Source organism: Leptonychotes weddellii, chromosome X (genome assembly GCF_054177405.1).
Source record: "Leptonychotes weddellii isolate Sample4059 chromosome X, ASM5417740v2, whole genome shotgun sequence".
Lineage (NCBI taxonomy): Eukaryota > Metazoa > Chordata > Mammalia > Carnivora > Phocidae > Leptonychotes > Leptonychotes weddellii.
The window spans coordinates 60,844,172-60,866,073 of NC_138385.1; the positions used below are offsets into that span (position 1 = coordinate 60,844,172).

General features: G+C 43.2%; 1 protein-coding gene across 1 annotated transcript in view; it reads right to left on the reverse strand.

Moving 5' to 3' along the window:
• AR (androgen receptor) overlaps nt 1-21,902 on the reverse strand; it is a 184,303-nt gene that overhangs the window by 14,974 nt on the left and 147,427 nt on the right. Inside the window, exons 3-4 of the mRNA XM_081808772.1 lie at nt 20,826-20,942; nt 3,877-4,164 (exon numbers count right to left, since the gene is read on the reverse strand). Of these exons, the coding sequence (XP_081664898.1) occupies nt 3,877-4,164; nt 20,826-20,942 (405 nt within the window). The remainder of the gene's footprint in view (nt 1-3,876; nt 4,165-20,825; nt 20,943-21,902) is intronic.

The following is a 21,902-nucleotide window of genomic DNA, read 5'->3' on the forward strand; positions in this document are numbered from 1 at the left end:
ACTTCAGTGCTTTTCCCACTCTACTGCTGAAGGACACAGCCCAAGAACTACCAAGTGTGAGTGTTTCTTAATCATAGGCCCAGGTCTGAAGTCTACACTGTCTAGACACATTATTGTGCTTGGTTGGTCCTTGCCCACACAAAAACCCCATTTCGCTTTTCTTTTCTTTTAGGTCCCAAGCCTACCAGACATCAGGGACTGTAGAGTCCCCATATCACCACCTCTGCAGCTCAATGGACTGGCTGCAATCTTAGCTCCCAGGCCTGTGCCTCCCATCTTCACTGTAGTGATATGCTGACAGACTAGCTGAAGTCTCAGACCCCAGAGTATTTCCTGCCAGAAGTCATTCTGTAGCACAGAACTCCTGGTACTGACTCTTCCTAGTAGGACACAAAAAGCAGGGACCAAGCATGGAACACCTCTTGGGGAAAGGGCCTGGGAGCTTGAACCCTGAACCTCTGCAGTGGAAGCAAGGAAAGACTTGACTGCTTAGTTTGTGAATATGAGGGTGCCGAGGGGGAATGAGGATTAAACTATACAAGTACCAAGGAAGCTGTCAATACTGATGCTTTTTTCCTTCCTAGAGATGCCAGAGAACTAACAAAGAAGAGAAAAAAGGGAAAGCTTAGTTTGGCTGTAGTATTAATTGTAATAATACTAATGGTCCTTAGTGAGACTTGCTCAGTCCTAATTACTGTGTCCACATCAACAACACAGCAGGCTAATTTTCCTATAGGTCTAATATGATCACAATACCTAACTCTGTTTTTTAATGCCCAGCCTTTGAAGTTGCCTGCCCAGCTAGCATGACTATTAAGTAAGGGACGACTTGAGCAAACAGTAGCTCCAGCCTACAGGTTTCCTTCAGCACACCTTCACTTAACACCTATTTGCCACTGTGTTAGGCTACTCTGGAGAAATAGAGAGGAGTCACTGTCAGGTTCTGAAACACACCAAACAGGTTAGGGAGCAGAGAAAAAGTTTCACTGAGATTCTGTTTTCTCGGTAAAATTCAGTCAATCATATTTGCTTAGCAATCTGCAGTGGAAACCTGTAGTCCCCTATCTAGTCTGGGAGGACGTGTCCAAAGAAAGGCCAGCTGGGAAATCTTTAGTGCTATAGTGCATCTGACAGCTAAGGTCTTCACATAAGATAAAGCATCCCTGGGACCCAGGCATGAGCTTCTAAAGCAAGGCTGGTGGCAGCTTAAATTGATTTTGGTGAAAGCAGTGGCTTGGCATTCCCGCCTCATAATAATGACCCATCATTTACACAGCATCTACTGTGGTTTCAGCTACTGTGCTAGGTCCTCTTTCGACATGATCTCAATGTTACTAACAATTAGCAAGTCAGTGACTGTTGTACCCCCTCTACAAATGAGAAACCAGAAGCACATGCAAACATGTGATTTGCTCAAAGTCACACAGCTAGTGTTTAGCTGAGATTCCAAACCAGAAGCAACTGATGATAAATGTACTTGTATACAACCTACTCACCCACCCTCAATTGACAGTTGTTACATGTTAATGTCCAGGTACTATACTAGGTGATTTACATATATCATCACCATCACAGAAAACTTGTAACAAAATTTATTGGAGTAGATGCCTAGCACAGTGGCTCGCACAGGACAGGAACTCAATCTGCTGGATGAGCAAATAACTTGAACTAGCAGGTAATTACTGATGATATGAATAACAGTTCTTATGAGTGTGGCAATTGGCTTTCTTTTGAAGCTGTCACTTTAAATGACTCAGGATTGGAAATCATCTCCTTGGATGAGCTAGATGGTGAATTGACACTGACTTGCAGACTTGTTAACGTAAAGAGACCGCTTCCCATTCTGGAGGTTGAGCTGAACAAAACCAGTGACTGCTGGTCATACAAATTCTGCCATAATGATTTGCACTAGGTTATTAAGACCACCAAATTAGAAATCAGACAATGTAAGCCCAAATTCTGGCTCCATTTGTTAAATGACCAAATGGAACAAGTTAGTTAACCTCTCTGAACCTTGTCATTTGAAATGGAAGTAATAGCTCCTCTGAATAACAGGACTGCTGTGAGGATTAAGTGTAATCACATCTTTGAAAAGGTTCTCTATCCCATAAAATAGGATAATTTAAGTGGTTGGCAACAACTAGGAAAGATTAAGCTGATTCTCTGTTATACACGACATCAAGACATCCAGCCGAGTAAGTAATAAAAATTCAAGCAACTTTCTCTTTTATTCTTTTTTGTATTTTTTTCCCCCTTTGTGAACCCTCTGTTTTGTCACAGTGCATACACAACCAGAGTCCTCAGGCTTTCTTCCCAGTGATCTTACTGGCTAGTCGACCTCAGCTTCTCAAACGAGGAAGGTGTTAGGATGGTCTGGTGGCTATGGCTGGGCCTTGTGAGTTAGAAAGACAAAACAGAGGCTTGATAGCCAACATACAATGTCTTCGAAGGCAACAAGATCATATTATGACCCAAGTGGGCTTGGATGAGGTTTTGGCCCCTCACTGTAAATCCCAGGGCTCCAGAACTACAGGGATACCACACAGACACATCCCACAGTAGAGTGGGATGAGGAGGGGATTTGGAATCAGGAGGGGACCTGGGCTCAAGTTCCGGCCCTGCTACTTTCAGACTGTGTAACTGTAGGCCAAGCACCTGACTTCTTAGAGCTTTAGTGGCTTTATCTGTTAAATGGGAAAAAGAATCCCTGCTTTATAGGACTGTTAGGAAGATGAAATCAGGTAATACAAAGGAAACTGCTGTGTTCACTATAAATTTCCTTCTGAATGGCAGTTTTTCTTAGAAGGCAGGTTAATCTTTGACTCCATAACAGGTTTAGGTTGTTGATGTTTCAAAAGAATCTTTGAGTCATAGAACTTTAGTATTAAGACAACCCTTAAAGAATTTATGCTTCACTTGTTTCCAAACTGTGTTCCTTGGAGCCCTAAGATTCTGCAAGAGTGACTTGAGGCTTCTCTCAGGGTGGTGAGGGAGAGGCACTGGCTTTAAATCAACCAGCTCCACTTGGATCTGTATACAATGCTTTTAAGAAGTAAAGAGTTGGGCTGATAAAGGAAAGGTTGGGAATCCTTGGACAGAGGAGCTCTGAGGCTTCTTCAACCTCTAATATGTTAATAATCAGACCTGTTCAAACATCAGATGGCCTAGGGAGAGAGTGAGTTCCCCATCACTGGTGGTAACCAAGCAGAAGTTAGACAAACACTTTGTATTTCTTTCATTATCACCTAATATTACCTCCTACTATAATTCCTAGGGCAGTTTAAAGAGCACTAAGTGTTCCTTGAAGCACAATTTGACAACCATCCATTTAGTCCAAACTACTCCTCACACAGCACAGATGAAGAAACTGAGACCCAGAAAGGGAAGGGATCACACAACGAGTTACCAGCAGAGCTAAGACTAGAACCTAAGTATTCTGACGCCCAACTCTTTCTTTCCACCATACCGTATTATAAGAGTTCCCATGGTTTGCCTCCTGCGGGTAATACTGAAGATAGTCAGGCGCAAAACAATCTCTGCGGGTAAGCCGGTGTGTGCACATGTACAAGAGTGTCCTAAGGCATATAAGGGTATGTCCATGTGATCTGTGATTATGGGGAAATTTTCTGTGTCTGTAGGTTGAACATGCAAACATGACCGCTGTGTGCTGATGTGAGGAACATGGGATACTCTATAATGCTGCTCTTCTCCTTGATTTAGGAGTTTCCTTATTTTTCAAGTGGGAATTATACCAATTTCTACCCTCCATAGGGCTATGATGAGGACTGCATGAGTTAAGACATGGTGCTGGCCCACAGGAGCAATTCACTAAATATGATCTCCCTTATCCCATGCCCCCTCTTCCCATTTCCTTACCAGGCAGGGCCTTGGCCCACTTGACCACGTGTACAAGCTGTCTTTCGCCCAACTCATTAAGGCTAGAGAGCAAGGCTGCAAAGGAGTCAGGTTGGTTGTTGTCATGTCCAGCACACACCACGCCTGGCTCGATGGCTTCAAGGACATTCAGAAAGATGGGCTGACACTCATAGCCTTCAATGTGTGACACCGTCAGCTTCTGGGCTGGCTCCTCAGTGGGGCTGGTGGCATTGGAAGCCTCCCCTTCCTCTTGTAGTTTCAGATTACCAAGTTTCTTCAGCTTCCGGGCTACAGGGAAGGAAAGGAAACCTTGGATTTATTATCGACGACAAAAACACACCAACTCAGCTACCCCGTTAGAAAAGTTGCCTAAGCTAAGAAAATAGGGATATCCATTCTGCCTGGTCACAGAATCTAAACTCCTTAAGGACAAGTGCTCAGTTTAAACACTGGTTGAATGAATGAGTTATCATTTCAAATCCCTACTAAACCCATACCTTCATATCTTGCTTTCTCTTCAATCCCACCCTGGATTTAATAAATGGGAATTTTCTGGTGTTACAGCGTTTTCTACTGAACACTATACAGCCTCAGATATTGTCAGACATTATGCCCAGAGTTGAACATACACTGTAACACACATAGTGAGTTTTTTTCTTTAGCAAAGGGCAGATTGAGGAGCTAAAGGGCTGAAATCCCCAATATTATCAAAGGAGTAACAGAATATCCCTGACTCTATCAGTCTGTGAAATGGGACCCATTCTGAGAAGCAGCCTTTAGAAAGGATGATATAAACAGCTTCTTTTGAAACAACAATAATCCCAAACTTGAACCTTAAGAAACATCCTCTACCCCCCGCCCGCCCCCCCCTGCACCGTGCTTGCACACACACAATTTAGAGGTACTTGGGCATCCTGATATTTACTAGCGTTCATATTGGCAGAAATAGAAATAACTGGGGAGGTCATAACTTTGAGGCCTAGCAAAGGCAGTTGCACCGGAGAGAACCCTAAACCACTTTATCTCTAATCCCTTTAAAGTAATAATAAATAAAAAATAAAACAAAGAGATAAGTTGATTGCTCAATTTAAATGGATAAATGCAACAAAACCTGTCGCTGATATGTTTCTGGATCCTATAGAAAAAGATACTTATCTGGAACTGACTTTCAGCTCTAATTAGAAAAATAAGTCCTGCAAACTCCAGTCATAGTGCAACTCAGTAAGTCAACGCAAGAATGGATCACATGTTTAGATCAACAACCAGGAGAGAGAAGGAGAAAATGGTGAGGTTGGTGGTGTAAGAGAAGCACAGAGTACTCAGAGTACTCTGGAAAATCAGCCCAGAGTGCAAGATGACATTGTCCAGCAGCCATTTCTGCAGGGCTTGGACAGTCAGTGATAAGGAGATATGCACACACACAGTCAACTCCCACCTCCCACCTTCCACCAAGGGCACAGGATGGAAGGTATGGGCCCATCTTCTCCCAGATTTAGAGGCCTGGCCTCCAAAATGTCTTGGCATCTGGTGAACCCATGGCTGACATGACTTCTTGTAGGCAGCTCCACAGACTGGCCATGCCTACTGGGTCTGTTCCTTTGGTACAGTTTCTAGAGGGAGACCCCATCTTTCTCATCCCTAGCAGTTTCTGGCCTTGAGCTCAGGAGCTGACAGACCACATGGTCCCCCATTCCAACCTGAAAGAGGACAGAGATGTAATTAGCCCTCTGCCTGAGGGCTAACTAAGAAAAATGAGGGTGACTATTTAAGAAAAATGAGGGTGACTATTTTTTCAGGGTCTTCTACATGCCTCAGTCTATGAACACATTACATCATTTAACTCCACAATGATCTTAGGAGATTAGGAATATTTCCTATCCCTATTTTACAAGTGAATAAACTCAGGAAACACAGCTATCAAAGAAAGAGAACCCTGGGGCACCTGGGTGGCTCAGTCGGTTAAACACCTATCTGCCTTCAGCTCAGGTCACGATCCCAGGGTCCTGGGATAGAGCCCCCCTTTTACTTCTCCCTCTGCCGGCCAGTCCCCCTGCTTGTGTTTTCTCTCGCTCTCTGTCAAATAAATAGAATCTTTTTAAAAAAAGAAAGAAAGAGAACCCAATAATCTGAACCTGGTCTGCTGACTACAAAGGTTATGTTCTTTCTACTATATATATCATGCTGCCTCCTCAAGGTCTCTGAAGCTCTGAACCCTACTTCTAGCCGAACAGTGGAGTTGAGGAGTGGGGCTGGGGTTATATCCTCCCAGATTTCCATCCTCACCCTTGACTCCAAACTTCAGGAACTAGCATCAAATCCAGAAGACAAGAGGCAGGAAACTATGAAATTACTCTAGTCACGTGCCCAAAGTAAAACCAGGCTTGGAGCACTGTAGTGGCCTAAAAATTCACAGCATGACAAAGTAGGAAGGGCCTTTAGAAATCATCTCATCCAAAGGCCACAGATTCGATATACCTTCAGAGTCTACACAGGTAATGCAGTGGTGTGTGTGTGTGTGCGTGCGTGTGTGTGTGTGCGTGCATGCGTGTGTAGGGGAATGGGAGGAACTCTGATGAACTGGAGTAAACGACTATTGGCCGTCCTGCCCTTGCCATGCACATGCATGTGGACACCCACATACACAAAACCCTAGAAGGCATTCATGTAATATTTAAAAAATCTTCCTGGAACTCATCTGTATTCCAAAGTTAAATTCAGTCCTTAGCTACCATTTTGGGACTTTTGACCTTAATCCAACATTTCGCGTCAAAGCTGGGGAGGCTGAAGCCAGAAAGAGTGAGGTCACCTAGTGGTAGAGCTAAGACTAAAACCCGGGCTTTTATTCCTAATCCAGAGTTCCCTGTGCCACATTGGCTCTCCTTTTTGGCTAACCCGTTTCTACTCTATCACAGCACTTACCTCTCTGAGCTCCTTCTAGGTATGCCCTGTCCAACACAGTAGCGGCTATCCACATGTGGCTACTTAAATTGAAATTAATTAAAATTAAAGAAAATGAAAATAGAATTCCTTAGTCTCACTAGCCACATTTCAAGTGCTCAACAATACAGACATAGAATATTTCCATCATCTCAGAAAGTTCTATGGAATAATGCTGTGAACTTAGACTGTTCTCTGGGGCAGCTGTCTCATTTGTTATGCCCTACTCATGCTATTGATAAAGAAGAAAAGAATCTAAATAAATTTTATACAGATGAATCCCTGGGCTTTTCTCAAAGGTACGGGGACAAAGCAATTGGTGCTGGTGCAATCAGTGAAGTACACTCTGTCACCTCAACTCTCCCACCAATGACTCAGATCTCAGTGGGGTGATGACTCGTGGACCTAAGCAAACTCATTATAGGCAAGATCAATATGTGCAGAGACTGTGGGGAGAGTCCATCAACATGAAATAATTCCCCTTTTCTGCACAGTGCTAATGAGAACTTGGCTGGTATTTTCACATCCTCCTCCTCTAGACTTATATGGTATCTGCTTGAGGAAAAGAAGCTGCATTCCCACTTGCGTCTAGGACCTGGGTAATGTGCTGTCCCTGCAGCCACAGTGGCCCAAGCTGCACCAGGTGTTCTGGCCTCTCTGCCTGAAGAGGGTGACTGTACTGGACATAATTGAAATCAGATTCCATTCATTCTGCCAGGGGATCCTCTGTTCTCTTTCTGCAGCAGAGGCCAGCATGTTGCTAGACGACTTGGAATGCTGGACAATGAGGCTTGCTAGTCTCAGCTGTTACTCAATGCCCAAGGCCTTGTTTTCTTCCATGAAGGCCACCCCCACAGCCCTCCTTCCTCCTGCACCTGAGCCCCGGAGTCAGCTCTAACTCTTTTCATGTGAGGTACAGGCCTGCCAGCCCCCGTTATAGGAGAGACCCATTGGTTTACTTACATTGAGAAGCCAGGAGAAAAGGGACAGTAAAGGTGGATAATCTAACAGTGTTTTAGTTGCTTTGCATCTCTTCCCCGTCTTTCAGTCTCAGATCGGTGACAACAAAAGGGCACTGGCAAGTTACTTCCTTGTCCCTACCAGCTCTTTAAGGGATTGGAGCACCTGACATGATGTCTGGATCCTGCTGCCTGGATCCTTTGGAGAACTCACTTTTCAGCCTGGTGGCATTAGACCCCTGTGAGGGCTCTCTATAGCACCAGAGACAGATTTTTCAATTCAGTTTCCATGGCCCATCCCCAAGGAGAGGTAGATGAGATTTATATGTAGCTTCTGTAGCCACTGTGATCTTTAGGTACTGTTCCAGCCTCATTCCTTGCCGCCTCAAGATAGAGGCCTTCTCATCCCTGGGCAGGGAAGAGGCAGGTGAGGTGAAGTTCCACAAGTTTTAGAAAACTTGAATCACTCTCCCTAAGGTCAAGGATATTTCTCTTCTCCATAAAATTTGGAGCACAAAAGAATCACTTTCTGTTGTAGGGTGGACTTCTGAGATGGCACCCAAGCGTCCTAATCCCTGGTTGCTCACAATCTTCTTCCAGTTATTTAGTCAAACACTAATCTACCTGTGGTTGTGGAAGGGCTGGATAGATGTAATTAAGGTCATAATTCAACTGAAACTTAAGGCTGGTTATCCTCGACGGGCCTGGCCTAATCAGATGAACCCTTAAAAGGGACAAGGCTCTTTCTGGAAAGACATCTGTGGAGTCCGGGGAATTCAACATAAGGAAGATTCTCTGTTGCTGGCTTTGAAGGTGGAGGGATCAATACGCCAAGAAATGAGAACAGCCTCTAGGAGCTGAGAGCAGCCTCTGGACGGCAGCCAGAAAGGAAATGGGAACCTTAATCCTACAAATGCAAGGAACTGAATCCTGTCATAATCACATGAACTTGGATGAGAACCCTGAGCTCCAGATTAAAATGCAGGCTGGCCAACACCTTGATTTCATACTTGTGAAACCCTGAGCTGAGAACAGCCCGTCAGGCTGTGTCAGACTTTTGACTTATAGAACTGTGAACTGATAAATAGGTACTGTTTGAAGTTGCTAAGTTTGTGGTCATTTGTTATGCAGCAATAAAAAACTAATACACTTTCCTTACAGAAGTGTGGAATAGGGCAAGATAATAGGCTTCAGAGTCAGACGATCTTGAGTTCAAATCCCAGCTCTGGCAGTTACTAGCTTTGTAAGTTCGAACTCCTTGCTCTCTCAGCTTTTCTGAGATTCAGTTTCCTCATTTGTAAAATGGGGGTACCACCACCTAGTTCTTAGGACACTTATGAGAACTGAATGAGAGAGAATGCCTGGCCCATAATGAGCCCTCCAAAATGACTCCTTTACTCTCCGTTCATTTCTAAAGAGCTGGGAGTGAATGGTCTGCGGGCAACCTAACTCAGGCACGGGGAAGAAGGAACACAGCAGGATTAAGAGAACCAGATATAGCAGAGAAGGGAAGAGTAACACATTATAAAATGAAAAACAGCAACTGAGTTTCTTCTGCACATAACTGCTTATAAGACTGAAGTCAGATCTTAAGTGTAATTCTAAATGCTAAGTAAACATGAAGACATGTTCAGTGCAGGGCTGCAAATTCTTTGTGAAAGCCAGACTAGGCCATACTCATATGCGTGTATTTGAGTATGTGTGTGTGTGTGTAGCTGCTTCTATCTTACAGTGCTTAAATAAAGGGGTCATGAACTCAAATATCTTCACTAGTCAGGCAGATATGTAAATGAGTAAAATAGCCTAGTGCACAAAAATAGGGTAGGCTGGGGAAAGTGAAAGTAATTGATGCCCTGCCTAGGGGCGGTCTATGTCAATTTTCTAAACAAAGACTGTGCTGGGCAAACAGAATTTTGTAAGTGAATATCGGCCTGGGGAAAGCCAGTGTGTGGCCTCTGGCTTCCATCACGCCAGCCATCTTTTCATCCACTGGGGCTGCAGTCTGAGGATCTCCCTGTACAACTTTAGGCTTAGAAGATCAGATGAACACTGGATTACGATTCAGGGGAGCTCACTATATGACCTTGAGCACATCCTTTTCCTCCTTTTGCACTTGGTTTTCTCATATATGTATAAAAGGCAATAGTTAAGAGCAGAGCATTTGGATTCAGACCATCTGTCGTAAGCCTGGCTCGACGCTTACTAGCTGTGTGACTTTGGACAAGACCTAGCCTCTCTGTACCTCAATTTCCTCATCTGTAAAGTGGGAGATATTATTAATACCTAAATAATAAAGTTTTTAATGAGGAATATGTAGTTACTGTGGTGGCACCTGTGAGCGGAGGGATGATTCTACACCACCAGAAGGACTCTCCAAGACTGAAGCATGATGAAAAAATAAATACACTAAACTTAAGGAGGCACAATGCAATGATGACATCAAAGTTCTAAAATGTTATTTGCAATAAAGGACTTTTTATTACTGTGGTGGTGAATTCAGAGTCTTATGGGATATGTGACCTTGAACATATCCCTTGACGTCTCCTGCACCTCCATTTTCTCATCTATATATTGGCTCCAATCTGACCTGACTACTGCATAGGACTATTATTAGGAGGAAATGAAATGATCTCAGTGAAAGTGCTCTGAATCTGGTAAAAGTGTATGCCGTTGGGCAGGCTATGACGTTTTCCAATACTGGATCTTCAGTTAGAAAACATTCTGAAAAACTGCCTAGGGTGGCAACCTATAGGAAGCATAGCCTTCCACCTTGGGCATCTGGTCTCAAGCCAAAGGTTGAGGGCCAAACTGACAGGTTTCAGAATCCTAAGATAATAATAGGACCGTCTCACAGCATTGTTGTAATTTTCCCCAAGAGAAAGCATGCTAAGACAAAGGTGCTTAGAACAGAGTAAATTCCATGAGCCAATAAATTCTGCCTTTTACTTTTGCTGGCTGCTGGGCCCCACACTGCTCTGCTTCATCCCCTTTATCTTAAGCAGGTAAGCTTCTTTCTGAATAAGCTACCTGATGAACCATACCGAGTTTCCAAGGGGACTGAAATCAATTAGGAGAGAGAATCAGAGTTATAAGAGCCCCAGACATCAAACCTACTACGACAGTAGAGCCTCAAGAGGTCTACAAGTTCCATTAAGGGCCTCTGAGAGGAGGCAAAGTGGGCCTGAGGATGTGGCTCCTTCTTTCAAACTAGAACAGCAGTGCTTTATTCCGTATCTACATTTGGGACTCTTCGTCAGATTTTGTTTGAAGAAAAAGTCACATTGCCAAGAGGATGTTTGAAGGCCCCAGATTTTGTCTACCCCTTCCTCTCCTGTTCAAACCAATCCCTGTTTAAAAGATGAGTAGAATGAAGGCCAGAGCTGTTTTGCCCCCAGTCACACAGCTAGATAGTAACAGATCACAAAACAGACTCAGGTATCCTGACTTCTTGGGTGGTACTCTTTCCATTTCATCAGGTTGAATAGCATGTTAATGGGGAGGAGGGTCAGTTGGAGATGAGTGGGGAAGAAGCAGGACAGGACAAGAGGCAGGGAACAAAGCCAGTCCTTGGCAGGCATGGAATGAAAGATTAGTAAGGGGTGCATCCAAAGATAAGTGTACACTAATAAGCGTAGGCCAAATTTTCTCAGGCAAGAAGCCTCCTTGGTCCTCTCCCCCGTGCCACCATTCTCCTCCCAGTCCCAATTCTGAGTCATAGAAATAGTCTGCAAAAGGAATATCAAATTTTATCTTTCAAGGTTTATGTTGGACTATTTAGTCTAATGGTTTTTAGTTCACGGAGGAGTAAATGTAATTAATAATAGAATGATATGCAATGCTGCACAGCCTTGCCAAAGCACAGGATCTGGCAGAAACTATTTCCAAGTCTCTCTCTGACTAGTCAGCCAGAAGAAAGGGGGTCACTGTCCAGATGCCATCCTGGGTGAGGGGCACAGAGTCATTACCAAAAATCTGTTCATGTGAAATTGCAGAGCCTGAAAATGCTTTCACATACCAGGCTTTTCCACTGGAAAAAGTAACTACATGAATTTAGAGCATACATGCTTTTACAATTACATTTAAACTGACATTAAAAACAAATGTGAAACAGCCCAAGCCGAACAGGTCAGCATGACCTGGAAAGCAAACGAGAGAGAAAAAAAAAAAAAAAAAAAAAAAAAAAAGAAAAAGAAAAAGCAAAAAAGGCCCAAAGTTAACAGCATTAATTCTGTCAGTCTATTGTAAATAAGAAAATACCACTGATATATTAATGGCTTTATTAAGGAAAAATCACTAGCAGAAATATGCAACGTTCAAACAAATAGAAAGCAGTTAAAAAATAAACTACATTAGCCTTTCAATCCACATTAGGGAACCTCTCCTTGGCCTGGAGATTAAAATTCTGTCCCAAGGAGCGGGAAACTCCCCTCCCTCCTAAAGTCCTTCCTTGGCTTTTCTCCAGAATGTTGCTGAGTCAGGGGAAGGAGAAGGGGGGGCGGAGGGAGATAGGAGGTGGGGAGGGAGAGGGCAAGGGGAGAAGGAGGGATTGAGAGAGAGGAGGGAGGGAGAGGGAGAGGGATGGATTGAGAGAGAGAGAGAGAGACAGAGGGGGTGTGTGTGTGTGTGTGTGTGTGTGTGTGTGTAGGTGGAGACTGGAGAACAAAGAGGGTGGAAAATGCAGGCCCCAGGCAAGGCAGAAAGAGTGCTCTCTCATATCTGTCTGTCCCTAGTCTCACAGACTCCACATCCACCAGAAGGAAACTGCTTTCAGTATGGAGCTTCTGGGGCAGAGACAGAGAATAGCAAGATATTATGAACTCTAAGTGCCTCTCCTCTTAGAATAATGCAAAGTTTGAGGCTAGCTTGAGAAAAGAACAAGACCTCACATGTGACGGAGAGGCAAGTGGATGATGTGAATGAGTACTGGGGTATTGTGGGGGCACTAAGGCTAGAAGTAAGGGGTAGAGTTGGATCCACTTTCCTCCTTCATCAACAGGAAATAAGAAGTTGGCACTGGTTTTTAGATTTTTGCCTTCCTCCCTCTGTATGAAAGGGTTAAAACTATGTGTTTCTGAAAACAGAATCACCTTGACTTTGGGAATAAGGAGAAAATAACTGACTCTAGTCCCCTGATCTGTTTGGAGAGAGGGGCCAGCTGGCTTCTTAGGGCTCCTCCAGGAGAAGCAGAAATTTGGTCCTTGTTTACTAAACTTAGGTGCCTTCAGCTCAGTGATGGGGCCTGCGGTTAAAAATCTTAAGTCCTTGGCAGTGGTCCAGCAGAATGGAGGTAAGGGGAAATTCACGAGCTGAATAATGACCAAGTAGAAATGGCCACAGGAGCCTCAGATAGGCACGGTGGCTTCTTGTTCTAGGTAGCACCTTGAGTCCCCGGCAGCAAAACTTCTTCCTGGCAGCATGCTGTGGAAAGCGAACAACCAAGCCAGAGCTTCACTGCATCCATCCACCTGAGTGCTATCACGTATGATCAAGAATAATCAAAAAGCACTCTGCTAATGCCAAGTCATATTACAGAAATCAACAATCGTGATATTACTATATGAATGATAATTGATGCTACTTCTAGAGCTAGTCCTCACAACAGCCCTGTGAGGTAGGGAAACGATCAGTCCCATTTTGGGGAGTCATTAACCAAAAGAGTAACCCCAGTCCCAATGCTGGATGGAGTCTGTATTGAGGAGCAAGGGCTTGAGGCCCTAAACTTCAGATTCCAGGTGTTTCCAAGTTATCAGTTAGAACCCTCTAGAACCCTCATTCTGAATGAAGCAGGTCAGCCTTTCTTCAGCGTCTGGTTGTTTTGAGATGCTTGCAACTGCCAACGCGGAATTTTTCTAATATGAAAATAGGGATGTTGAATGTATCAACTTAAAGATGGGCTTGCACCTAGCAGTTCCCATAATCAGATGCCTGAGACAGGTCCTCGGATTTAAGAGGCAGCATGCAAAATTTGGGGAAACGGGGTGGCTGCCATTTTGGACTGGGGTTCTTTTCTCTTTTCCTACCTACCTGTTAAGTCAGGCAAAGTGGAAAAAATGGAAATTCTTTACTTAGATTTGTTTTCTCCCCCCTTTCTTTTCTGCCTCATTGACAAATATACTAAGGAGCTTATATATATGCTTGTGTGTGCCTCTTTGTACACCGTGGGCAATAATTAGTGGGAGTGGAGGATCTGGAGGAAAAGAAGGAGGCAGAATTTAACAGTCTCATTACAGTTACTCAGAGACCAAAAAAGCCTCCCTATTTGGTCTTCTGAATTTCTTGCAGCAGCCAAACTCCCATAATATTAAAAGCATTATTATTCAGCCTAGAGATGGGAATGCTTCGAAATTAATGTCTCTGTGCCTAACAGCTCACTAATCAAAGCTTCTATGCCTCATTTTCCACCCAGGGGAGAGTCCTCAGTCTCTTCCAATTTCACTGTAGCCAACATGACACACCACCCTGTGCAGGCCTGGGCTGGTGACCTTTTTATCTTGGTCAAGATCCAGATTTTCTTCTTAATTCTAAATGCGAGTCCAAGTTTTCTGCAGGTGATTTCTTCAGGATTTGTGCTTGCATTTTTAAATTGCTGACTGCTAGAAGGCTGAAATGTCCCTCAACAATCAGTTTTCACTTCAGCCACAGAACCATTGGTTCTGTGTATTAAGGAGTTCGGAGTATTAAGCAGGGGAAAGAAACCCATTTCTATGCCTGGCTTAAGAGATCTAAAAAGTGCAGCCAGGATTTACTAGACTGAGGAAAGTAGAACTTGATTTTAGAAAAGGTGACCCAGGGTAGTGATGCTATTCTGTTTACTTCCTAGATACCTGTTGTCATGGAAATATTATCAATAAAAGACAATCTGGAGGCTCTACTGATTTCTGGGTGGCCATGTACTTTTTCCCTTAGTTCTACTTCATACAAACATGATCCCAAAGGATGGGCAAAATTCTCTAAAAAAGCATCTTGCTCAGGTAAAATGTCTATGTATTAGTTCAGTTCAATAAGAAAATATTTTAAATGCTTTTTAATCTTAAGGACTACATCCTACAATTTGTAAAAGCAGGTGGCTATCTTTTTAAATCAAAAGTTAAATGTTTTCAAACAAACAGCTTTGTTATTTCAAATAATTTGTTTCTGAATTGTTATATTTAGAAAATACTTGCCTTTGTATATATGACCTATTGTGTTCTGTGTACTCTTAGCTTTCTGCCTACTGCCTTCGAAAAATATTGCCTATGACATCATTTTACTCTCTCAAGAGCAACTGAGGGATTTTAGAGCACTTACAGCAAAAGTAAACAACAATAAAATCTTTCTGCTCCTATTACACTTTAAAAACTCAAGGATTTTAAGTGGAAATGTTATAAGTAAGATACTCATTCAAGTACCAGATATGGGGTATCATCAATTTTGATGACTTGAAAAAATTATTAACTTCTAGCCGTAGTTCTCTAAAAGCAAAGACTCAAAGACAGACTACAACATGTATGTGCTGTCCCAGATAATTTGGTTTGAGGGAATTATGAGACACAGTCTCTGGTTTCTCCACATACAAGTTTGCTTGAGAACTGTAATTAGAGAGAAGTATACCTTTTTCCCTCCAATGCGTCACCAAATATGTATGCAATCAACTGGAGTACGGCGATCTAGGCCATGGAGAACAGATTTCAAGAGTTGATTCAAAGGTGATACAGAGGCCAGTTACATGCCATGGAACCAGTTTTCTCAGAACCCATGCCAGGAAACACTAGCCTAGACCAAGGCAAGGAGTCTGTATAAGGGAAGAACTTATGTACGTGGTCAGTACTTGCACGTATCAACCCAAATGGAGGAACCAAGTCTGCAATCCTAGGTGTGAAGCAAAATTTGGTGCTAGACTTTTTTTTTCTTCTCTCTCTCTCTCCCTGGCCTACTATGTATTTTTCTAAAGTTTAGGTCCTCACCTATACCACACTCATGCTGCCAGTAATTGTCTTAAAAAACCAAATGTAGAAACAGACAAAATGATATGTGAATGTCTATCCCATGTCACAGATCTTCAGCTGCCTGCAATCCAAACCATTTAGCATAATAACTAAGTCCATTTTCAATGTGGTTTTACCTTACCTCCCCCATTTCCCCAGATCTGGGCATATTAAACGACTTGCTATTCCTCAAACCCTCAGTGCATTTTTTCTTATGTCTCTGAGCCTTTATTCAAACTGTGCCCTTTGCCTTGAATGCCCCGTCCCTTCTATCTCATTCAACTTCTTCCCAGTCATTTCCTCTTCATCCTTTAAGGTTAAGATGTATTCATTATCACTGTCTGTCGCCTATTTAACTCTTTGGGGTCAGGGATTTTATCTTAATCATCTCTGCTCCCCCAACATGCCTACCATAGGGTCTGGCACATCGTTCGCACTCAATAAATAAATATTTGCCAAATGGATAAACAGATGAGTGAACGGGTGGAAAAACAAAAGGACTAGCTAGTTGGCTGGCTGAAAGGATGAACAGATAAATAGATGGATGGATAAATGCTGTGACATTTGTCTCCTGAAGAACCATGCTGTGAATAGTGTTTCATTGTTGGAATCACTCTCTTGCATCTGGACATGTGTGGACATGTGATCCAGAAGTACCAATGCAGGGCTGCTCTCGAGCATGGAGAATGATGAAAGAGCTGGCTTCAAGACGGTCTTCAACACTGGACACCACAAGGGTGTCATCAGATCATGGCCATGGGCTCCCTGAGCCATCCTCCCAACTAGAGAATCCTGGAGGCTATTAAAACCTGCAGGTCTGTTAACAGTTTTGAGTCTCAGATGTAAAGTTCAGTCTTCTAGTAGGAAACAGACTTCTCAAATGTGCTAAAGTAACCTCTGAAGAAAACGCTGAACACTTGAGATTCTCACATGTTCCAGGTTTCCTCTTCTGGGGTTTGGCTGCTACATGAAATTCCTGAAAGGCCTACCATCTTCCAGGGTCCAGGAGAGGAAGGAATAAAAGCAGGGGCTAATGCCATTTATTAAAAGCGGAGAACTCAAGAGTTGCAAAATGCAAAATGCAAAATGCAAAAAAAAAAAATGTTTGGGGAGGAATAGGAGGGAAAGTAAGAAGGAGGAAAGGGTTAGGAGAGAAGATGGCAGGTCAGGGCAATTCTTTCTTTCTCATTACATGTTGGAAACTGGAAGTATATCCTTGGGAAGTACTGAGAAAAGTGAGAGAGGGCTGTGCACTTATTCTAATTATGGGCTGTGAGAAAGCCACAGTTAATTCACTAGAGGGAAGGTCCTTTTCTGGACAGTTATATTTCTAAGTATTTCCTTTACATTAAAAGTAGGCAAGAGGTTTAGATTCTTGAAGCAGGGACGCCTGGGTGGCTCAGTCGTTAGGCATCTGCCTTCGGCTCGGGTCATGATCCCAGGGTCCTGGGATCGAGCTCCGCATCAGGCTCCCTGCTCCGTGGGAAGCCTGCTTCTCCCTCTCCCACTCCCCCTGCTTGTGTTCCCTCTCTCGCTGTCTCTCTCTCTCTGTCAAATAAATAAATAAAATCTTAAATAGATTCTTGAAGCAATTAGCAATGTGTAGCTTTTCAAAAGCAGCCAGAAATGAACAAGGTACAAAGAAAGGCCCATCCTTGTTGTGAATGGGCAGTTAATAGCCTGAAGGTAGTCTTTAAAGGACCCACCCAAAGAACCCAACCACCCTTGGAAAACACCAAGAAACACCAAGAGCTGCTAAGAAAAGAAGCAATGAACATGTAGATAAGCCTAGAAGGAGAAAGGAAAACGCTATGTGTTTTAAATATCTCTGAGTTAAGGAGATCCCATCACCAAAGAGTAGATGGAACACTACAGAGAAAGCCTTGAGGCCTCAACACTAAGCAAGCATCAGCTACAGAGTGCCAGCTTCTTTAAGATCCAAGGTGATAACCCTTCTGCCCTCCACTCCCTCAATAATCTATACATCCAGTCTACTTTGAGAAACGTAATATATCTTACACAGGTGTAACCTGAGGCAGCTAAAATGATCAGGCAAGTCAAAACACTCACCTCTAGACAGCCTATACTTCTGAGAGCAGTGGAGATGTAATCCAAAAAAAAGACTGATAGGTTTTTTCTGTGACCTTAGACCCAGAATCACAAAACGATTGTGCCAGAAAGGTCCTTGGTCAATCTCATTATCCCAGTTTTATGATGGGAAAACTGAGCCTCAGAGGGGAGAAGGGACTTGCTCAAGGCCACATTCCTCATTGCCATTTTAGAATATATTATACCATTTTGAGTTGAGTGATGAGAAGAATAAAACAAAATTATATGAATTTTCCTTCAGTGTGATCAGAATGTCTATGCTAAACCCAAATCTTATGAAAAGGGAAGTCTATTGCTCAAGTATTTAGAAGGACCACTCTACATTTATGTTTTCTTTCTTTTTCCCATTTTTTGAGTAGAGGTGTAGTGTACACTGAATTTGCAAGTTAACCATAAACTTGAGAAGGGTTTGCAGCAGAGAATCAGGGAATGTGAAGGTAAGTTTATGAAGATGGAAAGGTTTGTTTTTCAAACAATGGTGTTTTAATGGGTAAACACTTGGGATGTTACTGACATGGTACTTGAACATAATATATGACTCCCTTAACCACGAATCGACTTCCAAACAGGATTTTGATGGTACTTTTAGTTTGAGGGGATCAAGCGTGATTTCTGCTGATATTCTCTCTGTCTGTTGGAATTGTTACATATTATAGGGCATGCCAAGTGACTCAGGGTAAAAACCAACTGGGAAGTGCTCACCATCTAAATTACTAGTGACCTCACTGTCATAGTAAGCCCTCACATTTGTCTAAGCACATTGTCAATTACCAAGGATGTTCACGTTCATCACGTTCACATCACAGAGTGATACCACTAGATTACAGATGAAGAAATTGAGGCTTAGAGGGGCACAGTAAATAACGGAGCTGGGCCTTTAGCTTAGGTCTGCCTGACTCCAAAGGCAAGACCACATACACAATATCAAGAATCCTTGTATCTTGTAGACCTTTCTTCAAGTTTGCCAGCCTGAGCTCTATTGCTTAGTATGGTGCCTTTGTATACAATTGACACTCAATAACTAGCACAGGAAAAGATCTGCAACGAAAGCCATTCACAGCACTTCTTACCTTCTTTTCCTTGTGTTGGGACCAAGCCCATTTCAAATGTGAGCACTCTATCCAATAAATCAATTTGAAAACTTAGTGTACCGCTCTCTCCATGAAATTAATTCACAGAGTTATGCCTCACTGATATAGGGAGTAGTGAAATTACTCCTTTTCAAAAGAGGTTCACTATAATCATGTCACGGACTGTTTTATAATGGAGGATGTTGGCTGAAACATGAAACTAATTTTAAGATTTGGACCCAAACTTTAGGAGAACTTTTGTTACCATTAAATTTCACCTGTGTCAAAGCAAGCTTACAATTCATAGCAGCAGATGAAAAACCAAGGGGTTCTCTACCTGGGAGCCTCCATCTCTTACACACCATTCACAGAGGGCTAAAAAATTGAGAGCTGAGTGTATCAGAACTCTCACCATAGGGCTGCAACATTCATATGAAGAAAACTTCCTTTTATCACTCCCTTTGTCACCTTTCCTGGCTTTCCTTCCACACTTCTCCACTCCAGCCCTGCTTCTTCCTCCCCACTGTAGACCACAATTGTAGGATTTCTCTGGAGTATACCAAGCAAATAAGAACAAGGTTGGTCTTTCTCCGGTATTTGAGTCTCATTTAATGCGGCTACCTGGAAAACTCACAGAGCATCTGCCTGTGATGTCTGGGAGTACTAGACACTACTTGAGATGGTTCTGTTGCAACTGTCTCAAATTGACCCTGAGTCAATTCATTTGTAGTACTTTGGTCTGTTTAAAGACTATTGTTGCCCTGTAAGCGGAGGGGGGGGGGGATACAGTTACCAACGTGAAGACCCACACAGAGAAAACAAGTTGGTCTCTATAACCATGTACATAGGCAGACAAGGTATTGAGCACCTTGCAGAGAGCCAGAGATGGACAAGGGCTCTAAATGAGCCTTGAGAGGGGGAGGGAAAATGGCAGGATTCTAAGAACTTGGGTTTTCCAGGCTGATAATGAATAATCAGGTAGGAGGCTATAGTATCAGGTGTTCGGAAAAGAGCTTGCTTTTCTTCAAGTTCCATTTCCAAATCCAAGTAGACTAATGAGCTTGCTTTTTTTCATGAAAGGTGCTTCTTTCTCGAAGCAGCAGGCAGCGAGCGGGGAGTACCCCTTGCCACTGAGCAGTTGTAAACATGAAGAAATGAGGAATTTGGAGGAGGAAAATAGAAGTGTAAGCCAAGCCTTTCTGGAATGGTGACAGTGCTCACAGTAGACACAGACTAGGGGACAGAGAGCCTTATGAGCGGCTGCACTTGAAAAAACTCTATCTTCCTTCTGTCAAGCTACTGTGCTACGAGAAAATGCTTTTGGAAGTTATCAATAGATTTGCAAATAATGGGAAATGATTAAAAGGCCTGCTCAACCCTGGGAGATACGGGATAGGAAACTGGTTCTGCTTGGCAACCTTAGTCACAGGCTCCAAAGAGAAGCGGCTTTTCATTCCAGGTGTCCAGCCCTACAATATAGGGGTAGTTAACTGAGGATATTCCTGGGTGTTCAGGGCCAGCCTGTGCCTGGGTCATTCTGCACCTGTGATTATTCTGGATTCTGCAGTTCTCTCATCCTGCTCATCATGCAACAACATAGGGCCAGTATCGCTGTGTCCCCTGGGGAATCCTTCATAATCACCTCCACGCTCACTGACCCCCGGTGGGTCCTGATCCCTGCTTCACACCTCCTGTTCCTATGCTGAGCCCCAGACTGGGGTGTGACATGGTTAAGGATAAAGAAAGGCACCAGCTGGCTGATGGCCATGTTGCGGATGAAGGAGTCAGTTTGTATCTAGAGTAGAGCTGGCCACCTCAGAAGCACCCAAGAGGAAAATCTGGTTTAAAGAGAGAATGAGAGAATGAGGGAGGGAGAGGAAGAAAAAGAAAAAGGAAGAGAAGTATCATACCTCCCAGAGTCATCCCTGCTTCATAGCATTTCCGGAGGCGACAAGATGGACAATTTTTCCTTCGGAATTTATCGATGGTGCAATCATTTCTGCTGGCACACAGGTACTTCTGTTTCCCTGGGAAAACAAACAGAACAGTAGATGCCCCATTAATGCATTTCCAGAGTCTCTCTCCTTTAGTATTTCTAGGCAGAAAGGGCATAAGGATGTATCTTGCTGGATGAGAGAAGTGGACAGAGAATGGCCCTAAACAATTTGATCACACAGAATCACACAGCCTGGTTTAATTCGATGCTGTATTGTTTGGTTTTCATAGGTGTTTTTGTAGGGATGAACAATTGAGGTCCTGCTGATACTTCCTTTATGACAAGGACTACTCACTGGTTTATAAAAATAAAGATGTTCTACCTTTACTAAAAGCTAAGAATGGGACACCTGGGAGGCTCAGTCAGTTAAGTGTCTGCCTTCGGCTCGGGTCATGATCCCAGAGTCCTGGGATCGAGCCCCGCATCGGGCTCCCTGCTCAGCGGGGAGGGAGCCCGCTTCTCCGTCTGCCTGCCTCTCCCCCTGCTTGTGCTCTCTCCCTCCCTCTCTCCCTCTCTCTGTGACAAAAAAAATAAATAAATAAAATCTTAAAAAAAAAAAGCTAAGAACGTCCATGGGAAAGTGATCAATGGCAGAAATTACCACTCCTTTAGCATGACACAGCAGAGACTTGGACTTAGGCAATGCTTCTACGTCCTGACCCCTGTAGTCATTCAAAGGATCATACTCAAGCTAATACAGTGCTTTATTTCATAATAATAATACAGGTAAAACTTCTATAAAAGGGAACTCCATGAGATTTCTAATTGTCTTTAAATTGATAGTGATCATATCCCCAATCCTGCAGGTTATAAAAATCAGAGATAAAGCTCACTCTTTGTGAAGTGAATCACAACAGGTGAGAGGAAGTCCTTTGAAGCCAGCAGAAGAAAAACACTTGCTGTCCTGCTCATTGGGAGTTGTCACAGATACACAGAAACATGCTCACACACATGCACAGACCCAGAGAGCCTCAGGATCACAGCTGTTCAA